The 12,551-nt window shown below is 37.4% G+C and overlaps 1 protein-coding gene across 2 annotated transcripts in view; it reads right to left on the bottom strand.

The window, feature by feature from the left end:
* Positions 1-12,551, bottom strand: part of PCNX2 (pecanex 2) — a 164,137-nt gene that overhangs the window by 106,305 nt on the left and 45,281 nt on the right. The window contains exons 13-14 of one of the 2 annotated variants that reach the window (XM_064509246.1): positions 6,203-6,374; positions 1,122-1,232 (exon numbers count right to left, since the gene is read on the bottom strand). In XM_064509246.1, the coding sequence (XP_064365316.1) occupies positions 1,122-1,232; positions 6,203-6,374 (283 nt within the window). The remainder of the gene's footprint in view (positions 1-1,121; positions 1,233-6,202; positions 6,375-12,551) is intronic. The other variant, XM_064509245.1, reaches the window with a different exon arrangement.

The raw sequence follows: 12,551 nt of genomic DNA, 5'->3' as shown, positions 1-12,551 counted from the left end.
CTTAACTTGCCTCTCAACCATGATTTGCACCTTATTCAAGATACATGAATGAGCTTAAAGGGAGAGAGAAGGATGCCATCTGGTCTCTTGCTATAACTTTGAGAGCTTCCAGAACCAGGGTAGGAGGTGCTGTCAGACAGAATTAGGAGTTCAGCAGTCTCAGCAATAGAAATACATGGGCTGCAAAACAGTGCTCTGATTAGGGGTCAATACCACAATCATCATTGTGGATGGGATGAGAACTTTATCTAACATGTTATTTCCTCCAGGTCTGCTATGTTATTTAAGAGACAAAAAACACTCTCGTTATCTCTACTAGTTTTAACCATTTGCCAAAGGCTACGTCTACAGCAGCAAGTAGAGTGATACAATAAGAGAGGGTTTGTAGAGTGAAAAGTGCTGAGGATGTCACATCTATGATATATGTTTTGAGATGCTTTATTGCAGACTAGCTATAGTCTGGTTCTGTGGACTCTATGCTCATTAGTGGCTGGAGTGCATTAGCTGTGCTTTTGGAGCACACCTTTCTTTGTTTCATCCAAAATGAATCCAGTTTGCATAATCTGACATCGCTCTGCAATGCAAAACAGAGCACACTAAGTGGGAACAAAGATCAGGTTTGTTTCTGATCCAAACTAAGATGACAACGTAGATGCACCCAATCTTTTCTGTTATTTAAGCTAAAATGAGAAACAAAAACCACTGCCACCACCAACAAAAAACAATGCATGTTGTCTTGTTTAATCTCTGACTGAAATAATGCCACACATGATCAAATCCAGTATCATGTGAAAAGCCTTACTATGAAACAATGCAGACTAAAGCTTTTTTTTTTAAGAGCATTTTAGCAGAGTTTCTTGTAATAGTTCTTTTTTAATAGAAACAAGAATTATATTGGATGTGCTAGAAAACAGCTGACAGCAGCCATCTTCCGCAGCCTATAGCACAGCTTGAATACAACTATTGAAAAGCAAAAAGAAATCTAACTGAGGTGGTCCTGTTAGCACCCATCCCACCCTTGCAGGATTACCATTGGCTGTTCCAACTTTAACATGTGCTGTGCTTTAAAATGTGCAACAATATACTTTAATCTAAGGTGACAGGCTCTGAAAGCTACTTACCAGAGCCACCAAAAAGCAACATGTCTATTTGCTCCAAGATATATATACAAAAGGTGTTGATTTGAGGGAAAAGACCAAGAAGAGAAATTGCAGGAAAGCAATACAGAAACGCTAAAGGAAACCAAAAGATACATGTTAGAACAGACGCGTAAGTTACAATTTATGAAGAACAGAGAAACATGCATGAAACAAAGATAATCATTCCAAAAAATTCTGAAGATTACTCAACACAGCATACTTTAACATTAGTAGCAAAGATTACATTTCACTTCTCATCCATACAAAATTATTCTACTTTACATGCAAGAAACTGAGGCACACAGGTTAAATTTCGGCTTTATTTTGGAAAACAAAACAACAACAGAAAAATAGCATTATGTAGCCACCTTAACTGTTTCTCAAACACTGTCAAAGTTATATTTGTTTTACTTAAAATACAGAAAGAAATCTTAATTTTCAGACTTTGAAAATTCCTCCTTGAATCATACAGGTGAGATTACTCAAATATAGCTATAAAAATTCAAAACAACAAAAATCTTTAATGGCTAAGATTCACAGTATCATGGTTATCACAGTATCCTGTCTCCAGCAGCAGTCAACAGCAGCCACCTGAGAAAACATACAAAAATGGAGCAAACTTACAGTGATACTTCCCCAGAATATTCCCCCAAGCTTCCAGCAGTGTGCACCTTGACTTTGCAGTATTGAAAGCACAGTTAAAATAAATAAAGAAACCCAGGGGTAAAACCCAGACTGTCATCTTTACATAGCTTCTTTCTAAACAAAAAAGCTAATTTACATGGCTATCTTAAAGTCAAGCAAAAGCAGGAGTCATAATTCAGGTATTTGTGCTTCTGATCTTACATTCTGTTCATTTCCAGCCAGCCATCCTTCCCATCCTTTTCTCTTACCCCCACCCTAGAAATGCTAAGCAGAGCTGCCTAGCAAAGCATTTAAGCACATCCTGACATGTCTCAACTTTCAAAGATGCACATACATGATTAAAAATACTCTTACTGCCTTGCTGTACTAGTACCAGAATGCTCTGCATCTTGGAGGACAGAGACCCCTGTCGCCACTCTTCCTTGTAAACAAATATGTATTTGTTACTTTACATGCTAGGAAGGCTGCAATTTCCTCTGCTCACTCTGATAAAAAGTAGATTAAGCAAATCACTAATATAACTTATTCACCTTCCCTCCTCAGTCAATTTTTAAGAAGGTAACAAAAGGATTTGTGTTCTTTGTTGGATGTTAATTTCACATTTTACTTCCAGTTCCTCTTACTAATGCATCTTGTGCTAAAATAAAACAATACATTGAGTTTGATCTGACAGCTTTTATCTTCATTCTATTATATGCTACTAGTATTCAATACTGTAAATCTTGCTGAGGAAGTCAAACACAGGAGGAGAAATGACACACTCAAGTGTTAAACACAGACAGGGCTCACTTAAGTATACTTGCATTTACAATGCACCCTTCATCATGACTTCCTATCAATGGCACAAATTATACAGACATAAAAACATGAAGAAATACTGTCTTCTCAATCTTTTGCATGCAAATGCCATTATTAATGTCCTCTTCCTTTACTGTTTTTTAGTTATTCCACAAATCCATACTAAGCCAAGCAAGGACTGCTCTTGACAAAAGACAATGGCATGATGGCAAGCTCGCCAGCAGGCCAATGCAGTCTCCATTAGCAGGAGATCTTGTTCCTCAGGCAAAGGAATCACAACAGAACTCATCTAAGATGACTGACTTACAGTCCAAATGACTGCCTTTGCTGTCACAATGTAAGAATAAGCTGAATAGGAGCAGAGGAAAGAAGCACAAGACTGGAGACAGTACTTATTATCAGTATACCAAAATACATAGGTGCAAAGGCAAACAAGGGAGAGAAAGGTTGGCTGACTACATCAATGTCCTCACCTCGCCCTCTCTCTGATAATACCTTGAGTAATCCTAGCAACCTCCTCGGCTAAGATAGCTTTGTTTACCTTATCCTGCATAAAGGAGTAAACCTAGAGAGGAAAACAAACAGTTGTCATTTTCAAGAGGATTGAATTTATGAGCAGTACAGTCTCCCATGTGGGAAGCAGGCAATAAAAGAAGCTGGTTCATCAGCTGCAATTGCATTATGAATTCCGGAGCGAATCTGTTCAAGCAGCACAAGATTCCAAACAACTCCTCTAAGTGCTGGATCACTGCTGCTTATATGAACTTCTGGCATTTAACACTGAAATTCGGAGGTTTTCTCTAATAGAGAAATAGCTAGATGAAGAGTATGGTAGGGAAACAGAAGTTCTCACTCACAGAAACTCCTGGTCTTTTGAGAAATATAGAATGGTAGCTCAATGGCAACATCACTGCAAACATTTTAGAAGTTAAAAAAAGTGATAATTTTTATTAAAAAGGTATATTTTAGCACTGGTCTGTTTGCTGTGTGACAACACATACTTTTTTCACAGGAAAAAAAATACATTATTTTGGTGAGATATCATCTTTTTCTTCTTCCTCTCGCAAAGATAGCTGAGATGAATATTCACAGAGGCTTTCTTGCCCAACAGAACCTCAGTTATTGCTGGAACTGACAGGCAGAGGATTTGCTATCACCAGATTTTGCCATCACCTGATACTCTTCTGAGGTGTCCAACAAATGATTTCACCCATCTATCTAATGCTCAAATGGTTTCATCACAAAAACTATCACACTGTAAGTGCCTAACTACTTTTGTCACTGACCATAACTACAGCACTTAGTGACTTGGAAGCTAGCTCCCTGTCTGTGCCCTCACTTGCACTACGTATGTTAATCTACTGAAGAAGTTAACTGAAATAAGGAATTCAAAATGAAAACCATAATCAGAATGAATTAAAGGAATGATCCTGCAACTATATAAATCAATAGCAGAACCATCACCAATTTAAAATAAAGAGAATCAGATCCTAAATAGGTTGTTCACAAAGAAATGGACCTGTTAAAATCATATTTTGTAAGTAATTAGATTACACATCTAACAAATTTCCACTGATTTTATTTTATAATCTTGTTTCACGACTCTTATCAGAGTGCTTTGTGCAGCATCACACTAGTTTCTTGGTCAGTCCTTTCTTCAATTTTTATTACTTTAACTTCTTCCCCATAGTAAACATCTGAAATAAAACAGAAAACTTTTCTTTCTCTCAGTATTCTGTGAAGTGTAGTCAAAAGTTTCTTGATTTCTCAACAAATCATTTCTGAATACTAAAATAAAATACCGGTAAAATATAAATTAAAAAGTCATCATATAATGACACACCAACAAAGAGATCAAAAATACCTAACACACTGGTAAAAAGACAAAACAATACCAATGTTTTATTGATCTTCAGTGGGGCTAACTTCCCTCCCAATTTTGTTACTCAAAACAAATATTTGTATACCTTCACTGTCTAAAGGAAACTGTTCTCAAAATATAGCAAGATTCTGGAAGATGCCAGACTGCCATGGCTTAGACAAATGACAGCAGTATGAAAACTTGCAAGGATTCACGGGATCCAGAATTTGAGATTCCGGTAGAGAGAAAGTTAGGAAGAGCCAGTGTGTGGCACCAAATATCACTTAAACAAATATACTTACGGACATGCCTGCTCCCAGAAACAGTAAAATAAAAAAGGGGGACAAGCAGAGGTAAATAGTTTCTTCTTTATCTCACTCCCTCTCTTTTTAAACAGACTCCAACTGGTGAGATAAGCTTGTATTTCTTTTCTTGTCCCTCTGCAGGCTGCTCCAAGACCCTGCTCCACGATCTCTTTTGAGGCCAGTCAAAATTAGCACATTTATAACCACACTTTTTTTTATACCAGTTGCCATAGTTTTTCATTTATCTCTATCCCAGGAGTCATTTAAGATTCTTGTTCAATTATTTATCAGCATTTTTACTGTTCACCTTTGACAGGCAGAGAAAATAAGATGTAAGAAGAAACTTTAACGTGACCAAAGAAAAGTAATGAAAGAAGCTAATGAAAATAAGTGAGATGCAGGTCTTCATTATTCCTCTGTTTCTGGTGAGAGGGATTGGGAATCAGTGACCCATACAAAGGACCAGAAGACGTTGCTAAAAATAGTATGCCTTTCAACAGTAATAGCCTGACTTAAGTACAGCAAAATGCAAGTACAACAGTCACAGGTGAACAAAGACCTCAAAGGTCATATGCTTCATGCCACACAGTTCTTTCCTCTAATACAGGAGGTTGTCCTAGTTCTAAATTCACAAAACAATGGTTCGTCTTTGGTACATTATTACGTAGCTATTGGAAAGTTTTCACAATAGTTATATTAAATTTTATCTTTCCCACTTTATAGCTAACAATGTTACACTATTTGATCTAATTCCAGTCCAACATTCAGATCTATAACACAATTAAAGTAGCATCACAGTTATAGACTACAAAGGAATAACGAGAAAAAAAATGAACAGAATAAGATATTTCCAGTTGTGCAAGCCCCAAATCAGTACAAAGGACCATCAGTCCTGATTTTGGGGCCATACCTGAATGTCCTTAGTCACCTCAGGACATGACTGCAGAAGGAAACAGACTGGTAAAGCTACTGCAGAATGGCCAGTCCATACTAACTGCTCATGTGGCTAGCTAGCAAGATTAAACTAGACCAAGAAAAAAAAATGTATTCTTCATGAGCAAAAGAATGTCCATCTGAGGACTTGGCACAGAATAGCTTTCAGGCATTAAATTTAGATCTCAACTACAGTAACTGCCCCACATAGATGAGTCCTTCCAAAGATTAACTGCATTTCACAGATGATGTCTTTTGCTAATAACATCAGTGACTGTTAGTTTTCTACAGAGAATAAAACTATGAGCCTCATTTCATTAAGAACTCTTTTTACATGAGGGAAGGTTGCCAACTGTCCCCCCTCCACTGCACGTGTCTTAAGTCATTCCAAATATTTCTGTCAATTTGACTTAAGAATTGTGCCTCCATAACATGCATTTGATCATCAACATGGGAAAACACGAACTTCTGCAGCTAACACTTAATTCATTTTTACAATCTTAGGAAAAATACTGACTCACCTATTACATGGTCTCTGGCTGACTGGAGAGATCCAGGTGAAAAGAGGTTCAAGCCATACATTGTATAAGCTGAAGGGTTTGAGTCTTTAGATCCAGCATCTAGCAGCAAAATAAGGCCACACAATATACAAAAATATACAGGTCTGCTGTACGTTATGATTTTATTGTGCCCCTGGGGAAAAAAAAAAGTGTTTGAATTTTGTGTTTTATTTTTCTTCTGGAGAGAGGTGCAGGAGTCAGACAAAATATTTTAACAACTTATACATACTAACTAATGATAAAAATGATAGAAGGCATTTTATCTTCTCCAGAAGAGGCTTTCAAAGGGCACAAGAAGCAGTTAAGACCCTAAATCCAGCAATAATTTATACTTCTGAAAAACTAACCTTCTGAACCTTTGGAAATACATTAACTGCCAAAGTAGTCATTTTTTTGTGGAAAAAAATATAAAGCTATCTGAAATTCTCTTTTCAATAGAAAGCTTTATATTTATACTACTTTTATTATAATGAGTGTCTGCTTCAGATAGCTTCACTTTTTGTTTAGACTTTATGGAAAATAAAATTCATTTTTTAGTTGCATCCTGAGAAACCAAAAAACCAGTAAAGCATCTCCTAAGTGTATGGTGAGGCATGCAGGTTGGTTCTGGCAGCTGAACGCTTGGTGTCCTCCTCTGAAACACTTGTTTCCATGTCCTTACCCTGTCCCTGCCTCTCTGTATTTGCTGTCACTTAGAATCAGCTCTGCCCTAATAGCCAACTTTACAGGCATGCCTATAGCTCAAAATGAGCCTATGTTCACTTCTGTCAGGATCCCATTTCACTTCCATTTGCTAATACATTGGCAATTTCTTCCTGACTTTAAATGATCTTGTGTTGAGCCTACTTAGTGCTAGATGCCTTTAAACTTCTGAAATCAGTGTACTTAATCAAACATCATAGAGACAGCACATACCAGAAGCAACAATGGTCACTGGTGTGATTATTTACAACATAAAGGGTAGATCTCATCATAGTATGAGACCAAGCAGTGGTGATGAGTATGCTTTTGTTTTTTTTCCCAGAGAGGACTCTGTTTCCAGCCAGGCCAAAAACACATTTAAAAAACCCCCCAACAAATAGCAACAAACCCTTCTGGAAACTACCCACCTGGAGCTCAAGAATAATATCAAATTGCAAATATTTAGAATCAATCATTTTAAATTTTGGGAGAAGTCTGAGTGCGTTGTTACTTTATCTGGCTCACATGCCCTGAAAGTGCAACACATGTTCAACAGACACGTCTGTCACTCCTGAACAAAATATTAAGGTCTCTCCTCAGGATTCTAATTTTTTGTGAGAACTGATTCCTCCCATTGGTGCCCTTTGCTCATCTCCCGTGTAGTCTGGGGAAGACCAGCACTGTTGCTTCCTAAAATAGAGTAGTGTTATGGATGACTTAGCAGGTGGAACCTCTTTTCGCCTAACTAGAATTAAACTGACACATTATGATGATGTTAACAGCTCTGCACTGTCCTTTAGAGAAACAGGCAGCAGTTAAGGACACACTTGAGTGTGAAAAGACAGGAGCAAAGTGACAAGGATTCAGGTTTGCTTTGCGAATAGTTGCTGTGAAACTGCTCTTATTTATAAAATGTAATTTAAGTGAGTATAACAAAAGATCATTTCTTTTGAGACTATTTACTGATCTGAAAGAGCAGCCATATTTGTTTGGCTGCCAGCCAAGCTCGTACGTCAGCATTGCTGTTGACTGATCTGTAATCTCTTTTGGGATCAATCAATTAACAAGGTGACAGATTGCAGAGAACTAGCATGCTTATATTGCATCTTATCTTCATGAAATATGAATTAAGTCAGACTGACAAATTCTAGTTAGCATTTAATCGGAGTTTCAATATTACTAAAGCTTACAATTCTTTCATATTTAATAGGACACGTATCCATGAAAAACAATCAAAGAAGATTTAGAAAGATAAAAATATGACTTAAAAAAATCACTTAAAATATTACTTACTAGCTGTTTTTAAACTTCAGTTCATTTATCTTAAATACAAGCTGTGCCTCAAGAGAAAAAAATACTAAAGTAAGCATTATAAAATGCCAGCTCTAAACAATTGCTCAATGATTTATATACCGATGTACACTCCAGATCAAAGATTATTTTATTGCAATCTTACATTCTTATCTTTTGAACTGTGGAACCCAGATTTATCTTTGCACAGTAATTATTTCAAGTCAGTTTGGTAAGATGAAGCTGATGCTGTCCAATGATTAGAAGTCCAGAGGTTTAGCTCCACACATCTTTCAGCTCCAAGCAGAGTACTGACAGATCCAATTAGGTTTACAGTATACATTTAACTCATACTGCTAAATAGATCTATGTTATCAGGCTAATAACGATAAGACTAGTTAGGATTGAGGAAGAAACTTTCAAAGGTTGTCTGAATAGCCTGCAAAATGTGATCAAGCACTATTTTCCCTATTTTGGGCATGGCAGAGAGGAAAGAGACAAGATCCTGAAACGGAAATATTGACTGCGCTCATATGTTGGATCAACAAAAGTAAACCAACTGCAGTGATGCGTTCAGAAGGACACTGAGAACATAGCTGTCATACTGCTTGGCATATTCACAAGCTGAATGAGCTTCCTAGAGCACAGAGTACTGCGGTCCCCACTTCCAGGGAACAGGCGGTACAAGAAAAAGGAACTGTTGCTAGTATTGGCATTGTATATGACTGTCATTTACATCCTTTGTGTGGGGAAGATTACTCAGGACAGGAGTGGCCAAGAGCGGATGCCTTCTAGGAAGCAGAGGATCTCCAGGACTGTGCGTTACCTCGTGAAAGCCACAGAAGGAGAACGGACATTTCCTTCTTTCAAGGTTTTAAAAACAGAAAAGCATGAAGTCTTCTCATGCCTGCAACTGGTAAGCCAAGCTGAGGCAGTTTTTCACTGAAATGGGCACATGGCAGCACAACTTACCAACAAGGTATTTTGGAGATTTTGGATATTAAGGAATCATTTTTGTCTACTAGACAAACTGATCAATTTTGCCATAAAAAATTTATTTCATTTTGGTGAAACTGCTCCGCATCCTCCTTCAGAAGAATTTATATAACAAAGCAGGATTCTTGTTGTATTTTATGTCTAATTTGCTGAACAATTATTTTTTCTCCACTGAAAAATTTCAGTGAAAACTCCTCCTCCTTTCCCCAACTTCTGTCAAAAAATGTCACTGAACTTTTCAGATTCACATTTCTCAGTTCACATTCCACAACGCAGCATTGGTGCATTTTATATTTTTAAAAAATATAAAGATTTTCAACAAAGCAAGAATAATTTCACAAACTTTCATTTAGTAAAATAACACTTTTCACTACAAAACATTCAAAGGGGAAATTCAAATAGTTCTAATTTAATAGTGCTTTTTTGTGTGCGCAAGCATACAAGAAGAAAAAGACAGAAATCTTTATATAAAAGAATGTGTGATGGGTTCTAAAGCAAAGCTTTAGAACATACTAAAAATACTTTAAGTGCCCTATGGAATTTACAAAACTGCATATGGTAGTTATCTAGTTGAGTCAGCAAGCTGCTTTGGCAGGTAATGCCACCAAGACAATGAAGTTACATAAGTGATTCTGTAAATCTTATTAGCAGCATGACTGCAATCTTTCAAAGCTCAAATGCCTTTGCAAACCTGAGCTAGGTCCTAAGTCATACAGGTGTCTGATAGGGACCTACAAACAAGCTCCCATGATCCTTCTGTTTAGCAATTCACTATAGACAAAGCCTCTATTGCCCAATCTGCTGCTGCTGCTACCCATTATCATATCGATAAACTCTGCATTTATCAAACCCTGCTTGCCTATTTCCTTGAAATGCATGCAGAATGGATCTCTTGCATCTCTGAATCTAATTCCCTTTAGTCACTGGCACATCCATCATATTATGCCTTTAAGAAATTGATTAAACTCAGTTCTGAAATGGACTTTTTTCTCTTGTCCCAACCACTCCAGTGAGGAGGCTGCTCCAGAACTTCGCTGTCTCAGAACCATGCACCCCTGTGTGAAGAGAAACTAAAGGCCACCAGCTCACAGCTGACCAGAACTGAAAAGTGTGAACAGGTTGACAGAAAAATTGGACTTTCATTTTGTAGCAAGAAACAGTCCTAAACCTGCTGCTACAATAAATGCCAGTAGCAAGTAGCTACTGCAGAACTGGTGTTATAGACCTGGCTCTATAGAAAACAGAAAGTTCCAACTTAAACACCAGAGCTGTTCAAAACAACACTATCGCAGGTGAAAATCAAAACATATTCCAAGTTAGAAAGGTTCTTTCCTATATGCTGAAACTCATCCCTCACCACACTGACAGTATAGAGACAATACAGAGACTCAGAGACCCTAGCTCTCACATGGTATGGGGCAAGAAATAAGGTTATCTCTGGTAAAACTGAACCAGACTTTAGCAAGTTTAATCAGCAACCTCTTACTCAACATAAGGAAGTGAATATACTGGCACTTGGAAGGAGTTCAGTATAAAAGCCTTATGCATCCCTGGACACCGAGTTTTGTGAATTCACTGGATGGTCTTTTAAAACAGTCTTTTAAAATGGTAGAGGCCAGAGCTGACAAAGCCACATCAAACTGTAACAAAGTCTGCATGTGAGAGATAGGGAATAAGTTTGGATCCTCCCTGGCAGGCATGGATAACACAAGGCATTAGAGGCTACTCATGAATCCAGGAATAGAAATTAATTCAGTGTGAAAATCTGTGGTTCCCAATGGTTTGTTTCACACTGAAAAATCTCATCTGCATTTTCATTCTTGGATATGGTACTGATCATTCTTTAATCCTCCTGCTGTTCTAGCATCCTTACATTAGCATCAAGAGATGTTATTTCTCTTTAATTTTAATGTAGTCACACAAATTACGAAACAGTACATGGAGTATCTTTTCATGCCTTTTTGTTGTCTTATTTTTAATGGCTCTTACTAGCTTGAGCAAGCCTTTACTAATACCTATTGTGTTAAAAGGATGTAACTTAAAAATAGTTAACCTTCCAACTTAATTTGAGCTACAATGCCTTCCATCTCTAAAACCCTGTGTGGAAAAACTCTCATAATTATATTTTCTTTGGAGTTCCTATGGTGCACCAAAAAGTCTCTCCCTGGTAAAGTTTTACAAAAGCATTCGGAGGATGGAATTATGTCTGTTGTTATTTTGCTGCACTGCTGCATGACATACAGAATACAATATGATCAATAATACTTCTAACAATATTGTTGCATGAGTTTGAAATGCTAACCTGGATTCTGCAAAAAAAATGCCTTGATTAAACTTCATTAGCTACTTCGTCTTTAATACTACAAAAAAATGTGGGCTAAACAGGTCTACAATGAAGTTTTAACAAAACTGGTGGCACACACTTTACAAAAATGTGCACATTACTAAAGTCTGTGCAAGTGCAATCGATTTGATTACTGTTCACATTATTATGCCTAGATATGTGCCAGTTGAACTGACAAATAATCTGATTTTAGTTCATGCAACCCCTCCAGCTCTTTACTGAGGTAGGAGTATTTCTTTAACTCATTGAAAATATTACACTACAATGAATGGAATTAATTTGTAAACGAAGTTGCTTTCATTAACCTTCCCTACTTTTTATATAGACACGAATTGCCTGTGAATGCATTACAACCAACACTACCATAAGTTCACCCCATAATGACTAGGGTGGAAAAGAAACTAAGAATCCACTGAAATATATCTGAGTATAATATACAGCATATACCAGTAAATAACCTTGATTTCAAGTTGAACTGGTATTTCCAGCCCCTAAACTGACAAAAACAATTGCTCCCTGCCAAGGGGAAACGATCCAGCAGACCTGCAGTTTTCAACATGCTGTTTTGGAAGCCTGAGGGAAGAGAGGGGATCCTCAGAACCACTCAAGGGGCTAAATAAGAAATATGAGCATCTTGGCAGAAGGGGTAAATGCAAGTGAGGTCCCATGACTACTAAAATGTTTTCAGAGGTCTGCAAATCAAAAAAGCTCAGAAACTGAGACAGACGGAGGGTCAGCTTGCAGTTGTAGGTTGATGCTGCTAAACCAGTCCTATAATGAGGATACACTTGGGTAAGGAACTGGCTATTTGCAAGGTGGTTGTCACTGTTAGAGATCAGTTTCTCAAAGTATACTGAACATGCTGTTGAAGAACCAGCAAGCATTCCTATAATCTGCATTCATTCACAGGGTTGACAGTCCTCCAGGCCCCAACCAAAGAAACAGTGCTCATGTTATAACAAAGGGAAAACCTATGCCATTTGATGATCTAATAATGCT

Source organism: Dromaius novaehollandiae, chromosome 3 (genome assembly GCF_036370855.1).
Source record: "Dromaius novaehollandiae isolate bDroNov1 chromosome 3, bDroNov1.hap1, whole genome shotgun sequence".
NCBI classification, from domain to species: domain Eukaryota; kingdom Metazoa; phylum Chordata; class Aves; order Casuariiformes; family Dromaiidae; genus Dromaius; species Dromaius novaehollandiae.
This window is presented reverse-complemented; position numbering and strand designations above follow the sequence as displayed.